The following is a 16,501-nucleotide window of genomic DNA, read 5'->3' as shown; positions in this document are numbered from 1 at the left end:
AAAGTCAAGCCCTGCACAACCCTTTCCACCCAAGTGCCCACTCACTATGGGTAGAGTTAGAGTTTCTTCCCAGGGCACAGGGGGAGCACTGTTCATCCCTACCTACAACAGTGAAAAAGAAGTGTTATTTAAAGGACATGTCATAGTTTAGCAACCTCTTTCAGGGATACCAATTCAAAAACAATGACTTTGGCAACTCACATGAACAGAAGCCATAACAGCAGCAGACTAACAACAAGTTTTCTTAATACTGTGAAAAGAAATGCTAATTACAGAGGAATTAAAATTAAAAAATGATTACATTTCTCTCTCTAAATCCCCTCTTAATACTTCACAGATTAGGGTGGATTTATTTTGTTGTAAACCTTTCTCTATCAAAAAAGAAATCCCCATGTTATTTTTTCCTCCCCTTCTCTGTGATTCATCAAAAGCCAGACTCTAGGCAGGGAGACTGCTGATGCACTTGTGTAGTGGAGTGCTTAAGAGGACCTGAGCCAAAGCACAGCTGGCCTTTGGGTCAAGCCCAGAGTGAATAAGATCTCTTCACAAGGCAGCACCAATGACTTTTAACACTGCTGAGAGGCAAAGGGCATCACAGTGACTGATTCAGAACAAGGATGTGCTCAGAAGCACAAGCAGGGGCCATGCCAGAGCCTGGGGGCTACTGAGGCTCCAGAAAACAGCAGTGAGGTCCATCTGTGGTTACTTAACCTTAAAACCCAACAGCACTTACATGGACACCTCTGATGGGGGGGTTAAACACTTGTTTAATTTAAACAAGACTGTGTTGCGTACCCAGGCAGAAACTGAGAGAGAATGAACATGCTCTCAAGGGCACAGATCTGCTTACCAGATTTGATGTGCCATCTAATAAACTGCTGGCCTATAAACGATCCAACAATTCCGTCACAGTTCAAAAGGATGGGCTCACCACCTTATAATCCAGCATAGTAAGGTGGTGTCTTAATTAGAAATCGGCCTTTAAACAGGTAATCAGGAAGAGATTTCTAAATCTAAAAAATTCTGTACAGATGTCTCTTATGATTATCTGCTATAATCTCTTCTTCCTTTCCTTCGTACCCTCACAGTTACAAAGATCAAATATACTGAGGGGATGAACAAACTTTAAAAAAACCCTTTCCCATGGCACTTGCTTGCAACTGAAACAACTCCCTGCCTTCTCCAAGTTGTCCCAGCTTTCAGCCCAAGCCTTGGGCTTGTCTCACTTGAAGAACTGATTTCTTTTGTCCACAGCACTCCTTCTCCAAGTATGAGTTAGGATCCAGACCCCAGTGAGTAGAAAATAAAACAAGATGAAACAAAATAAAACCACCAACAAAACCCCCTTTGCTCTTGTACGTAAAACATTCTCCTTTTGTCACGAAAAAAATTATTACTATAATGGATTTCATGTTCTTATCTAATCCTTACTCTTTTCAATTTAAAGGAAACATTCCTGAACCTTTCAGGGCAGTAGCTGTCACTGCCACGCACAATGAGCCTGTGAATGGGCTGAGGCTTCTCTGTGCTAGAGCCAAATAAAACTATAATGAAAATGCACCGAAAACTGCCTCTGCAAAGAAGAATTAAATATTAAGTAATTACCTGAACATACTTTGAGAAGCATGCAAACTCGGATGTGTAATTACACCCCTCTGGGACTGTAAGGGACTTGCTTCACAAAGCTGGGACCCCATCTGCCCCATGACCAGTTTGCAAGCATACCTCCAGGACCCAAAAAAAAGAAACTACAAATACATGAAGGATAATCTGTTTGTTGGGCCAGATGTGTGCAATTCCCTCTGTTTAGGTGCAAATGCCTACTCACACAGCTGCACCCAGCACGTGCTTGGCTTTGGCATCTTTGGGGCCCTTTGCTTACAGTGCAGTTCCTCCTCTTGCAAGGGTGGGTAATGTGCAACTCTCAGCTTCACTAACAGGTCTGCTGCACTGTAGCTGATACTCAGGGGAACTGCTTTAATCTGGCTTTCTTTAATCTTGACTCTCCAGTCCTTACCTACAACTCTCCTACAGGAGAAGAGCTAAGGCAGAAGCCACAGGCCAAGGCCAGCACAGTAACAGAGAAAGTGAGACTTTCAAATCTATTGACTTTTAGTGTCCATACTTCTGAGCATCCAAAATCATCTACTGTAAAGAGGGCTAAATCTTCTGAGTGGTGTGTTCCCCATCTCCTGATGTTCTTAAATGTTTTGCGGGACACAGGATTGACTAAGGCACCTCACAGATGCTGTAAAACCTAAGCATCCTGTGCCTTGGATGTAGGTATAGTTTGGGGTTTATGTAGGCCTCCATGGATTGCTGGCCAAATTCTGTTGGTCAGAGTTGAGCCCACTGTTTTCTGTAGGAACAGAGAGCAAGAATATTAAGAAACTCCAGTCTCAGAACTGCATGTAATGGTTCTTTTGGGAACCTTCAGCACACTGTGATGCCTTGGGAACGTGTGGGTATCTGAAAAACACAAGAAGGCGTCCTCTGGTGCAAGAAGGGAACCGTGTGGAGCAGTACAATCCCCAGGGATTGCCGGGGGAGTGCTCCAGTCACCAGGGCTTTGCAAATAGGCAGGAAGACCTCAGCAAATGGAATTCTAAATGTAAGCCATTGCTGATAGTTTAGGGCTTTTTGATCTCATCTAATCAAATGTAACAACAATGAAAAAAATTTATTGCTGTAAAGTTGAGGAGAAAGCACTAACAAAAAAATAGCTCTACAGTTCTTCAAGCATGTTTTTGAATAAAAAATAATTATCATCAAGGCTACGCAGCAAGGGGGATGAGAAATAGGCAGCACTGCATTTTTATGATTGCCATTGTATTAATATTTAACAATAAATTTAGTCATTTCCTCGAAGGATAATTTTCTTAAATAAACTTTTATCTTTAGCATCTAACCCTTTTGCAGTATTTTATTCTTAACTGATTTCAGGGGGGGAAAAAGGGACAAACTGCAACAAAAAGCAGATTTATAAATATATACAATATCTTATTAGCTTCTAGGCGTTCACATATTTAAAACAAACTTGAGCTCAGCTAAGCCCAATTATAATATCTCGCTGGGCAGAGAAATTAATTAAACAGCTGAATGATAAAGACCCCAGCAGCAAACTGAGGCTTTAAAATAAATAAGATCCTTTTTTAAATTTTTTGAGGAGAAGAAAAAAGGGAAAGAAAGAAACCTGTAATAGGCATTTTCAAACATCAATGTAACCAGCCTTTTCAGGAGTGCAATGCACTGTAAATAAGACTACCTGGCAGGAGAATGCAGTGGCAGCCCTAACGTGGCTCACCAACTTTGTGTCTGGCTAATGTGCAACACATGCACCCCTTTTGCATCAACTTCAAATAACCCTGGGATCTATGCACTGCAGCTCAGCAACGACCAGAACAAGGGCAGAACTTGTCAGGATTTAAGAGCTTTCAGCAAAACCCTTCAATTGCAGCCGGTGCCCTATTCCATAGAAGGATATCAATTATAGATAGTGACTTGCTTTAGCAGTGCAGTCGGTACTGTCAGACACTAGATAGACAACCATGAAGAATCATGAATCTTTCTATTAACTGTAAGAGAAGGAGGGGGGCAGAGAAAGGATGGATAGGTGTTATAAATAAGGCAAAGCATCTGATGGTTTAACACCTTGCCTTTTGGTGCATGCATCATGAAAATTTAACCATGCTGAATTCTAAGTGACACATATCACTTGAAAATAAGAGCAGCCATGCCAAAATCATTTCAGTGTCAGACCCTTCTGGGTGGGTCAATAATGATTCTTTTAGGTAGCTTTTCAGTTATTTATTCATAGCAGCTCAGTTCATAAATTCAGTCAGAAAATATTTGGAATGAAGAACACTTTCAGTGGCACCCACATTTTATACTAATTATTGAAGGACTTTGCTACAGTAATGCATAAAATTAGATCAAATGCTGACTACTGTGTACAACATTTCAGTTTCTGCTGTAAAGCTGTAGCACATATTTAGACACAGATTGTTTGCATTTACCATTTCATATGTGCTATGTCACACATCACGTTGTAATGCTGATTCAACTACAGTTGATTTCAAAGTAAATCAGATCTCAAAATTCCACAAGAAATAACAAAGCTATGTGTATATGACAAAAAGACCCGAATATACACGAATTCATATTTACCTTTTTCAAAACACATGCATATGTGCTTGTGCATACACCCTATACATAGTGGGAGTAGTGACATATATACCACAAAATCTGCACACCATGTATTGTGGAAAAGCTTCCCGAAATTCTACTCAACCTGGAATGACTAGAATTCATGTAGAGTTACCTAACCCTTCAGGAAACAAAATGAAACAAACAGCTAGAAATTTACTTCTATCTCTTCCCTTAACAATGCAATTTCTCTAAAATTTCAGTGCGTTGGGAAGCAAGGCTTGGACAACAGTCTGTCCTGTGCCATTGGACATTCTGGGTCTGATCTCTCACTATTACGCATGGTTACAACCATACAGAAAGATGGCAGATGTTATCTGGATGAGTCTTGCTAGGACAATTTAAACCTTTATTTAAGCCAGTTGCCCCTGTCTAGGTAATTACTACCCCACAGCAGAATCAACAAAACCTGATAGTCATCTATGTTTTTAACATCCTGTCTAGCATCTTACTTCCAAACATTTAAGCTCTTCCAGCTTAGCTAGAGCAGCTCAGGCTCTGCTGAGTATGCCAGTGGGTTGGGGATCACCAGGAGAGCAGGAGCATGTGCAGCCAGGAGAGGCATGGTGGCAAACTCTGCTGCCAGATCAGGTAGCTCCTGACAGCACAAGCAGCCTGATGTACGTGACCCCAGAGCTTCAGGCTGAAAGACCCCGTGCCCACGTCAGATGCACTCTTTGTCCCGTGTTTGAGCAGCATCTGGCATCGTTGAGCCTGGGGAGGCCTCCAGGCCTCCACAGGGTCAGGGCTGTGGAGCCAAGTGTGTGCACAAGCCCTGAGACACACACCATGCCTGTGCCTGGTTCGGGCACATGTGTCACATGCCACACACACAGCGCTCAGAACTGTGCTGACACTGGCTTTAGCACTGCAGCTTACCTACTTGGATTTACCTAGAGTATTTGGATAGGAGGCATACATAAGGCACACCCATTTTTCAGCTGAGATTTTCAAGGACCTAATGCTCAGGGATGGAACACTTTCTGCCAGAGCAACACACCTAAGTGAAACTAAGGCTGCCCTCACATGAAGCCCTACTGAGACCAGACCTCATTTCCCTTGCTGCTGCAGATGTACATCAGAGGGCTGTGGCAATCAAGGGCAGACAAAATGTGCAAAAAGCAGACTGGGGTGAGTTGCCAGGCTCTCAAACAGGGTTAGATGCCTAAAGCCCTTTGCAATTCTGGGCAGAAATAACTTGTTCGAGTCCCCACAGCAGGGCTCTGCCGGAGAAGCAAAAGAAATCACAAACCATGGCCCCATCACTGAATCCCGCTGACTCTTACAGCGTGATTTGTGCTACTTAAATATGATGGTTGCCATGATGAATTTATTGTCTTCAGGGTATGGAGTCAAGTCTTGTACCTTGTAATCCTAAACACCATCATAACATACCTGAATCCTGAGCCCTGCCAAAAAGAACTCCCTGTCATAGAAAAACTTTTTATATTCCTTTTTTATGTCCAGAGATACTAGTTTCAGATGTTGTCATTGTTCAGAAGCATAAGAAACACACTTTTTTCAGACTTGCTGTTGACCATTACAATGCAGGCATATTTGAAAATCCTACCAAAACCAACAAATTAACATTAAGCGCCAGAAGAACTAAACTACCACCCTGTAAATTTAATTCACTTTAAAATACAAAAAAAAAGGTATTAGTTAGCATGTTCAGTGGGCTTCCATTAAATTTTACACCTGAACATCAAAAAATCCTTTTACTTTTTTTATTGCCAAAGGTACCTTTATTCTGAATTTCTCTTTTATTTCACATATTTTTGTGCATATTATTTGTCATCATCACTGGGATAATTTCTGAATACTGAAAGATTTACCAGGTGTCCTAAAGCTTCAGTCTTGCAATTGCAAGCAGATATTATATCTGTTATATAGACTGTGCCTATGCAGTAGTTTGAAATGTGTCAAACTACTTGCAGAAGCCATTCATATGGCATTTCTTCCCCAAAACATACTGTGACACCAAAGCAGTTTCTCCTCACATTTCAATTTGAGGAACTGTGAATTCCTCAGTTTCATTGCTAGGGAATTACATGTGCAAGATGTCTCAAAGAATTCTTGGAAAAATGTCACATTTTGGATATTATTTTAGTTGTTGATAGTCTTTCATTTATCATTATTGTTGTTACTACTGCTACTACTTAATAATAACAAGAACCTGAAAATACATCTTGATGAATAACTGCAACACCAAGAGGTTCTCACATTCCAGCAAGTGAAAGCTGAAACTGCTTTACTAAAGTAAGCTTTGAAGGATAAGTTTAGCATTCGGCATAGTGTTTGGAAATATATGGTGGGTTTGTTTTAATTTATTTGGGGTGAAAAAGTGGATTTTTCAATTAGCTATTTCAGACGTACTAGCCATATTCTGCAATAGATTCTGCATTATCTCCAGTAAAGTATTTAAGTTTTCTAAACCAAATACAATTCTGTCACACTGCTCATTTGCTGAAGATATTCTCTATTCTGTACTAGGAATTCCATTTTTTTTCAGCATATTCAATATGTTGTATGATGCCAGTAAATAAGAAAGGTGCTGCTGGTTAGAATTGCAGGGGATTGTTCTTGTCAGGTTTTATTCTGAATTTTGATTGGTCACTTTCTATCTTCCAATATTACCAAACAGTACCAAATTGTTTATTTGGGAGAGGTGGCAGAGAGGAATAAAAAACAAGGGAGATAGATTTAATATTTGGCATACCACAGAAAAGATTATACAGTTTGCTTTTGCTAAAATGACTGAAGTAACTCAGTTCCCATGTATTTAGCCAAATAATCCCTTTCAGTTTACACACAACAGTAAATTGATAGCAAAACCTCTCTTAGGGAAGGGAAAAAATTCCCCTCACCCATTTCTACTGTTACAACCCCTTTGGGTAGAAAAAAATCAAACTTGACTAAAGGTTAATAATCATTCATGTCCAGCTTACTATTACTCAATAACTATCAAAGTCTCTAACTCAAAATAGCGTTTGCTGGCTTACAGGATCAGAGCCATTACAATCTCTGTGGAAGACTTTATTGAATTTTACACTAAGCTTTAGCTGACTGAACAGGTCAAGCACTGTGGCTTCGAGTTTTCTTTATTCTCAGAAACTCATAAACCCCTCTCCAGTTTGCAGCTCTGTTAGCTAAGAAACTTGACTCAGCATAGGGTCAGAGAACCTGACCCCCATGAAAAAGGTCACATAGTTTTAAAACCTAGTTCCTGAATACCATTAACTTACATGCACTAGCTGTTCCTGCGTGTCAAACTCCCGGGAACAGCCTTCCCAGTGGCAGTTTGTCTCATAGACCACTTCAGGCTCCTGTTTGCTTTCATCTTTGTCCCCTTCCTCTTTTACCAAGGTCATTCCTTCTGGCTGTTCCTGGAGAGAGGAAAAAAACAGGGGTGAGAAGAAGAGGAAATTCTGAAACTGAGGAGGAAGAAAAGTGAATTACTTCAGCATTAAAAGAAAGATGATGGGGAGGTGTGTGGGTGTGTGTGTGTGTGTGTGTGTGGAGTGTGTGTGTGTGTGTGTGTGTGTGTGTGTGTGCGTGGAGAAGGTGGGGGAGGGAGGATTATTTTTACTCTCACTTTACTATGCTACTCCATTCTACAAAATACAGAAGCCAAAAACAGGTGTGATAAGCCAAAAGGCATTTGCAAACTATACATGTAAAATAAATTCTTTGTTCCCATTACATTTCAATTAAAAATAAATCATAATGGCTTGGCTCCCCTCACACTTTATTTAAGCAGCTTGTTATTTGTACACCTGGCTTTCATGATTCAGTGGCACCACTAGTGTGAAAGGCACTATTCAATATAGTTGAATTAATTGGAATTTGATTTTAGTACTTGGGCTGGACAGAAATTGGATCACCCGTAATCCAGTGTGTTTCATTATTAAAACAGTAACAGGTTTGCCTGCTAAAACCTTTTCAAAAGCAGACTGGTAATTTTTGAGTAACTTGTTAGTCTGTTCTTGTCCTTAACATGTGCATAAAAGGGGTGAGCAGGGGAAGAAAGTATTTAATTTTGGGGTTAGATTTCCCCCCTCCAGTTCATCAGGTGCCACATTCTCCCCAGCTTGTTATTTGCTGAGGGCAAGAGTCAGATGTTAGTGTAAACATTTGGTTCAGATTATGCACTCCTGCTATTTTTCCATTTCAAACCTGAAAGATTTAGGCAGACCTCTGCTTTGTTTTCATGGGTTCACTCACAAGACTGAGGCTCTGATTCTCATCTTCAATGAGTCACTGTAAATCAAGAGTCACTATACTAAAACCAGTGGCATTAACTGGTATAGAGGGTACAGCAAACGAGACTGGAGCCTGACACTGGGGCCTCAGTGCATACAGTGCTAAAGACACAGTAAAAGTACAGGTGGCCTTAAGTATTTTGCTGAACACCAAACATGTCATTAATAAAGACCTGAATAAAATCTCTTGTTCACTTTTCCATGGCAAACAGAGAATTGAGCATGCTCTGACTGGTCAGAAGTGCCTCTCCATCAGCCTCCTTCCTCTCTGCCCTCATCCTGCCACAGACCCTGCATCCCAGGAGCTGCTCCCATTTAACCCTGGCTCCTGCGGGCTGCCCGTGCGTACAGCACATAAAGCACAAGGAGCCTGAAAACGTGGGTATCACAGGAAAGGTGTATTTTCCCTCCAGCAGCAAGAGGGAAGGCTCGCGACTGGAACCTGGCTGCCATACCTGCATGCTTCCTGCTCCTGGGCTGGGGAGGTCCTCGTCAGGCTTTATCTTGGAGCGCTTGTTGTGCATGGGGTCTCCTGTGCTGCTCACTGCAGATTCACTTGTGGGTTTATTCTGCTACAGGCAGGTGGGGTTTTCATTTTCCCCCAGAAGAAGACAAAATTAGACTGCAATAAATATGTGGCTCTAAACAAAAATATGCAGCATTTGCTCAGCAACTTTGTTGGAGAACCAACTCTATGGAGAAGCTGCACTGTTGATTATACTGGATATGCAATTACATTGTTCTTCAATTGCATAGCATAATCTCATGGAAGAGCTACATTGGTCAACCTTGTAGCAGAACAGGGAGGGAGTGGAAAGGGGAGCATTTCATGTAATTGCTTGCTACAAACCAACGCTGGTTTTGTCAGAGCAGTGAGAGGTAGGAAGAACTTGGTTTTCCACATAATGACAACTTTGGAAAGGCAATTTTGAGAGGGAAAATCACTGCATGCTCAAATAAACACAAGAGAAATTATTTTTTTCACACTTAAGGAAAGGTTTTGCATTTAATATCTGCACGCAAGATCTCGGCTTCTTCACTACGTTTCCCATTATAATAGGTGGATAGGAAGAAGAACCAAATGCTAGTGTGAGACTCAGCCAAAAAATCCTAGATGAAGTCCTGGATTCTCACAAGTTAATAGCAAAATAGCCGACATAAACAGGCCAGAATCTTGTTTTTCTCTTGTTGTGCTTGACTGAACACCATTATCTACACCTGCAAATGGATCTTGTAGGAATCCAGAGATCTTTTACAGATATCTGAACTTGCAGGGACCCCACAAAAAATCAATATGTTTTCTACAGTAGTATGTTCTTCCTCTACATTTGTAAAAGCTATTCAGGAGAAACAGCTTCCAGACTGATAAATAACCTATCCCAGGTCATCTAGAAACAAACAGCACTAGTTAATAACAGGCAAATCACAAACCGTGATAAACTCCACATTAGGGGCCTGATTCACTGCTGCTCATTCCCAGCTTTCAAGAATACACCTTACTGAAATGATTAATTCAAAGTCAGTAAGTCAAATTTTGCAAAAATCAGAGAAAAACTCTTCAGTCCTCTTCACTGTTATTTAGTTATTCTGTTGCTCACAGAACTATTTGCTTCAGTTACCCCCAGCTGTCCAAGGAGGGCAGAATATTTGTATATCCTAGGGTCAGCCTGATTTGAAGGTGAACCTTCTGATCTTTAAAACACTGTGGTTTTGATAGTTTTTTTGCCCCTTTTCTTATCCCCCACCTCTACTAGGTTCCTGTATAAATCAAGGAGAGGCAGTATGGAACAAGAAGCTGCTGCAGTACACTGGAACATTTACGAGGACTAAAAAGCACACTGCCAATCAGGAACTGCACCAACACTCCTGTGATTCAAAATAAAGTGACTGCAAACACTAGAGCTGCAAGAAAACTGTCATCGAAGGGTCTCAGTGACAGTGGAGATTAATTGCCATCAAGACAATGTTGTTTATTTAATTTTTAAATTAATGGGGTGTAAAGGTTTCTTTTGTTGTCTCTCACCTGTGTGGACTCAGAAGGTCCAGAGCTGACCTGGACAGGGTTCAGGACACTGGGGATGCCAGGGATAGGTCTCTGGGTAGGAAAAGTTGGAGCAGGATGGATGAGTGGAGGGCTGTGTCCAAAGGCTGAACCTAGGGTTTGCTGACGACTTATAATTTGCTGATGCATTTGCTGGAGGGATACTGGTGTAGGAGGGTATGTGAAACTCAGAGCAGGGCTGAATTTGGGAGAAAAAGGAGGGAAGAGGGAGGAAAAAAGATGAGGATCATTATGGTAAGGAATTATAGAGATTAAAACTTTAAAATATATTTGATATATTTAAACTACTTGAAGCCAGATTTCCCCCTCCCCCTCATATCCTTCTTTGTGCCCCAAAGGGTGATAAATCCTGATTTTAAATCCAGAGTTGGCCTGGATTTACTAGTGAGTACAAAAATGATACCATAACAAAACAAACATTTTTTCCTAACCTCTACCAGAAACCACAGAAAGCTGACCGAAATAGAATTCAGAAAAACTGAAATAAAAGGCAGGCAGTTCAATAACAGCTATTTATTGCAATAACAAACTTTATATAAAGAAAAAGAATGGGTGTCTACATGCTTTATAGTACTTTTATTGATAATGCAGTTCCCCTATGTTCACGTGTATGAAGCAGTTCCTTTAATCTTGGCTCATGCTACACTCTTTCATATGTCTCTAGATCTTATTACAAGAGGAGAGAAAATCAATTGGTTAAATGTGTTCTGAACACCATGCTTGTCATATCACTCATTTGTTTGCAAAGATGGAAAGCTCAGTTCATCCAGAATGTCACCTAAAGAATTTCCATCAGTGCTGTTTGGTTACAGAAACTGATGGATTAACCTTTCCCCTCTGAAATTGGTGATCAATGACTTCCAATGTAGAAATATTCCAATGGGAAAGCACTTCTCCTTCTTCCAGTTAAACAACATTAAATGTCTATTAAAGCCCATTATGCATGTTAATACCTGTCATCACTTCATTACTTCACCGCATTTCCCAGACCACAGTGACTTAGGAGGAAATTACACTGCCATCTAAGGACCTATTTTGTGGGTAGTGCAAAAGCATTCTTTGTGTCACACTTGAGAAATAAATGGTGTGGAACTAAATCTTCACACACAGAGAGCAAGAGATCCTCCTGTAAATATTTGCCAATGACTTCCAATCATAAAGGAGAAAAAAAAAAAAAAGAATATTCATGGATTTAAAAGAAAATACACTGAACTACTAGAGGTCAAAAAAGCCTCAGGAATATAAAACATTTGGTTTCAAAGGAAAGGGGTGCTGGCATCATTCCTTCCAAGAATTAAGGCTTCTTCTAATGTCAAATTAATCCAAATTAACAGTCTGGAGTCTTAATTGCTGCTGCTGTTAAGTGCATTAACTGAAAATACTGTGATACAAAAAGCCAAAATAATTTCAACGATTTTAAGTAATAATTCTACAGAAATTCTGTGTTCATTAATATGACTATACATTTTGTCTGTTTGACTACAGTTCATAAAAAGACAGCTTCAATGTGATTACATTACTATTACTCCTGGTGAGAACTCTGCATTACAATAGTTTCCCCATTTAGGACAGAATATCATTAAGAATACCCTGGGAGAATTTTACTGGCCTTTGAGGAACTCTCTTTTCATTCTGCATTGTATTCTTTCTAATAAAAGGAGGCAGAAACGTAGTGAAAACAGTAATTGTTCACAGCAAGAGTTAGGGAGAAATCAGTAATAATATTCAGTTATTGAAGCTCTATAGTCCCTGCTAGTGTTCCTGTAAGCAACCATGAATGATTACAGCACGGCTTAGCTAAGGTAGCCACTATGGATGATTAATAGGACATTAATCAAAAGATGCATATCAGGCTCAGAATTTGTTCACAAGCTTTCTTCTAATAGCTGATTTCATGTTCACTGAGCTCTATGCCAGTTTGTTCAATTTATTCCTCAGTGTACTAGCCATTCATCAAAGAACATAATGATTTAACACCCCTTTTCCTTTTTAGTGAACAAACATTACCAAGTGTAACTACTCTGGTCTGTTCATTAAAAAACATACAATTACACTGCCATACATGAGGCTGAAAAAACAGCCTCTTACTATATCCCTGGTCGTTTTTGCTTCCACACATACACTGTGAGTTCACCTCATGCACTCAAAACACTAGACGGCACCATCCTGAAGATGCTGGCAAATTCACCAAGATCAACAAAACAGGACACACAATCAGTTTGGAGGAGGTATTTTATTTCTCCGTGAGTGATTAAAGCCCAGGACACTTTTACCCTTCACATGAGTCAGTTCAAAAGGAAAAAAATAAGTGGACTGATTTCATTGGCAGGTCCAAGCACATAGCAGCCTTTGGAAATACAGGTTGAGTTTTGGGGTGTTTTTGACTTTTTTTTCCATTTGACCACACACAGCAATACCTAGCTTTACAAGTCCAGGTTCAAAACTTCAATAATGTCCTTCAGACTCTACATGGTAAAAAGATAACTGTATGACTCAAGCAGTGCAGTGCTTAAACATTAAGTAAGTATACCTGCTATTCCCCTCCCTATATAAAATAAAATGGCCTCCACCAAAAGGATAGATTTTACCTCCTAGAGAAGACCTTGTTATCTACATCTGTCTTCACACTGTACAACAGTACCCAGAGAGAGGATGCTAAGCTAGGCATTGACAAAATTGTAGAGCACAATAGAGAAGACAGACATCATCTTAGCTAGAGGTTCTTACTGGAAAAACAGTGACGCCAGCAGCAGATACATTAAGACACAGCTGGACAGATGTGCTAGGGGAAGGAAATATCCTTTTTTCTCTAGTATCTTTTTTTACTCAGTGCTGAGTCTGAGGGACTAGGAATTTCCTATGGACGCTGAAAATCTGCATTTCATTCCCTCTCCCTCCAAAGTTCAAACATCTCGGAATTAAATGAAAAGGTGATTGTGAGGGAGCAGAGGAATAGCCAGCACAGCTAAGGGGAGTAACTCAGGAATGGAGACAATGGTTCAACCATCAGGGCGACTTCTTAAATAGCTCAGATAGCTGCCTTCAAATAGTAATTCTCTCCAGCTGTTTCTGGAGAGCTCCTCATAAGGCAAGTTGACCTGGCTGGGTTTAATGTCACTCACATGCAAGATGTTGTCACTGGGCAGCCTGGAGGATTTTTCTGATTTGAACAGACCAGAAGGTTCTGAAGAGAACAGAAGGTGGCAGGTTTTTCTCTGCCTTTCAGAAACTGTACAATAATGTTGAGGGCCAAAAAGAAGAAAAATAAATCAAAGCTCTCAACATTGCTGGCAGGGTGTGCTCTGTTGGGAAGGGAAGGCCTGGATTCCTGCCCTCCTTCCCAAAGTTTTTCACTGCACTTTGTTCAGCAAGTCTTGAACACAGGATGGATGGGGAATCTCTGTAACCCAGAGCCCCATGTGATCCCTCTGCCTTGACCAGAAGCCATATGTCCTCCTGCTGGCCCTACCAAGCTCACACTGCTTCCTAGCCAGGTGGCCAGCATCAGCAGGAATGGTGGACAGTGGCACCAGCTGCCCTTGTCCAGTTGTTCCAACCATGCTTATACATGTGCAGCAGTGTCACTCAGGAACTACATAAAATTCATTTGCAAAAGAAGTGAAGACATGAAAGTAGTAATTTTGAGACTTTGGAACTACCAAAACCAACAACAAAGTTTTTCAAAAGCAACGAGTAGTTCCAGAGGCCTCATTTTGAGTCATGTTTCTTTTAAGACAGTTTTAAAGAGGCTGCATTTCAGACAAGGAGAGCTCAAGAGTTCCAAAATCCAGATGCCAGAAGAACATGAGATTCCTGCCCCAACTGTTCATATTTTCCAAAACACCAGCCACTTCCAAAATATCTTGGATTCACAGAAATGTAAATGAACTATGAACCTTTTCCTTCCATCTACCTACCGAGATATGAAAATGAACACCACTGGAATGAAATTTCATTTGTATTTCTGTTACAGACTTTTAAACAAAGTAGAAAAGGAAATTAGATGAAAGCATATATAGCCACTAAAAATTACATGCCTGTTATCTTTTTAGTTGTTGAGTTTTATGAGGAATAAGGGTTAGAAGAAACATGTAATATTTCTGCTTAAGGATTCAATAACTCATATACACTGACAGAAAAGCCCATCAGTGATATCATTTATTTTATCATACTGTGGGCTTCAGGGTCTGTCAGTCTGTCTGTCTGTCTCTCTTCTCCTCATCTGCAAAATCTCAAACTCCCTTCACTGGAGGTAATGCAGGGCAGTGAACCACTTGCAATTACATGAACACATTAAATTTTAAAGAACAGACTTCAAGAAGAAGAAAAACAAGACATTATAATCAAAACCAAACTTTGTAGCTACTTTGTGGCTGTCCTGGTAACAAGGTTGTCCAGTTTCTGGTCACAGCTGCGGAATTTACCACAAAACATCTGTGAATTAAAGTCAGGAAAAAAAAATCCTTCTTTCCTATACATTGCATAGGTGTGCCTAAGCAGGCAAAAGTGCTGAGGAGATTGCAATTTTGTGAATACTGCAAGGATTGTCTTATTATCACAGTCATTTTCTTCCCAAAAACTCTGAAGGCACCCTCTTTGTGTTACAAAATACAAAGTTCTGCAAGATCAGATACATGGAGGTCTTGCTCAAGTATCTGAGTGCTTTCCCTTTTCTGGTTCTGCTTTGCAAGGTTTTAGGACAAGAACTTCCCAAGCCTGTCAATGAGTGAGCATTTAATGAAAGACATAGTGGAACAACTTGAAAGAGAGTGAAAGAAAAAGCATTTGTGGACTTCTGGAACAGCTGCAGACATAACCAGCAGGTTCCTATAGGACTAGACAAATCCAAAGACAACAGGTCTGCAAAGAAATACTGAAGGGAACAAGAAAGAATGCATACTTTGGGGTTGCTAACCTAAAGAACATTGATGCTGGGAGAGCACTAAGAGAACAAAAATTAGCAAGCAGGGGGGTTCATGTGCTTCCTAAATAGCATCCCCTGTTTGCACCATCAGAGACATACCAACTAGAGTAACGCCTCTAGTTTGACCCAGTGGGTTGTTTCTGATGTGTTCAATTATTTTTTCTTTATTTTTAAACTTCAGAAAGAGAAATTGGTTTCTTTGGTGTATCTTGATTCATATAGAACATTATGTTTACCATATTAAAAGCTTCTTTCCTATCCTTGATCTTAATTATTTCCTGTGTCCACTGAAGATCCAGCACTTTGTTACTCTACACAGCACTCATCTGCCTTTCCCTTCCTCTCTTTTTTAAATGTTTGAAATTATTTCTATACCTTCTTCCTGTCCAGTCTGGAAAAAACAGATAAACTCTATTTAAACTTATCCATATCATTTTTCAGATCTCTTATCTTTTTCTTTGCTTGTCCTTGTAGCACCCCAATCGTCCAACATCTTTTGAAATAAAACAGTGCAGAACAAGTCACCAGACAGGAACATGGGGCATAATGAGACACACTGTCTCCATCTAGATCATGGGGCAGGAGAGGGCTTCAGGTCTTTAGGCCTTTGAAGGGTTTTTGATGTCTGGGTGGTGCCTTCCCAATCGTAACACCCACTTCAAGAGGGACGGTGCAACCAGCACTGCAAGGGGACATGCAGGCCCCTTCCCAACTTGTGGAAAAGCCTTGGCACTCCCCGTTTGCTCTACAGCCTCCATCAGGTGTTTTTGCCATCAGGGACTTAGACTAGACAGATTAAAATATACAAATCCCTCCAAAAAGGACCCCAGGTCAAGAAAGAGCTAAATAATTTGTAGGTGGATTGCCTTAATGTTCAATAAAGCTGATCATCACAAACTAGGATAACACCTAGTTAACTTTAAAATGCACTTCTGTTTGGAGCAATTTACCCACAATATATGTAATACTCATGCTCAAGTAGGTACAGATGTCACCACTTTATCTTATTAACCTTTAAGAGTTGCATGAAGCCTGTGGACAAGAGAA

General features: G+C 40.4%; 1 protein-coding gene across 2 annotated transcripts in view; it reads right to left on the bottom strand.

Moving 5' to 3' along the window:
* Positions 1-16,501, bottom strand: part of GLI3 (GLI family zinc finger 3) — a 185,066-nt gene that overhangs the window by 29,025 nt on the left and 139,540 nt on the right. The window contains exons 7-9 of one of the 2 annotated variants that reach the window (XM_062498054.1): positions 10,492-10,708; positions 8,924-9,040; positions 7,452-7,592 (exon numbers count right to left, since the gene is read on the bottom strand). In XM_062498054.1, the coding sequence (XP_062354038.1) occupies positions 7,452-7,592; positions 8,924-9,040; positions 10,492-10,708 (475 nt within the window). The remainder of the gene's footprint in view (positions 1-7,451; positions 7,593-8,923; positions 9,041-10,491; positions 10,709-16,501) is intronic. The other variant, XM_062498063.1, reaches the window with a different exon arrangement.

Source organism: Cinclus cinclus, chromosome 1 (genome assembly GCF_963662255.1).
Source record: "Cinclus cinclus chromosome 1, bCinCin1.1, whole genome shotgun sequence".
NCBI classification, from domain to species: Eukaryota; Metazoa; Chordata; class Aves; order Passeriformes; family Cinclidae; genus Cinclus; species Cinclus cinclus.
The sequence above is the reverse complement of the archived record's forward strand: the minus strand, read 5'-3'. Positions and strand labels throughout refer to the sequence as shown.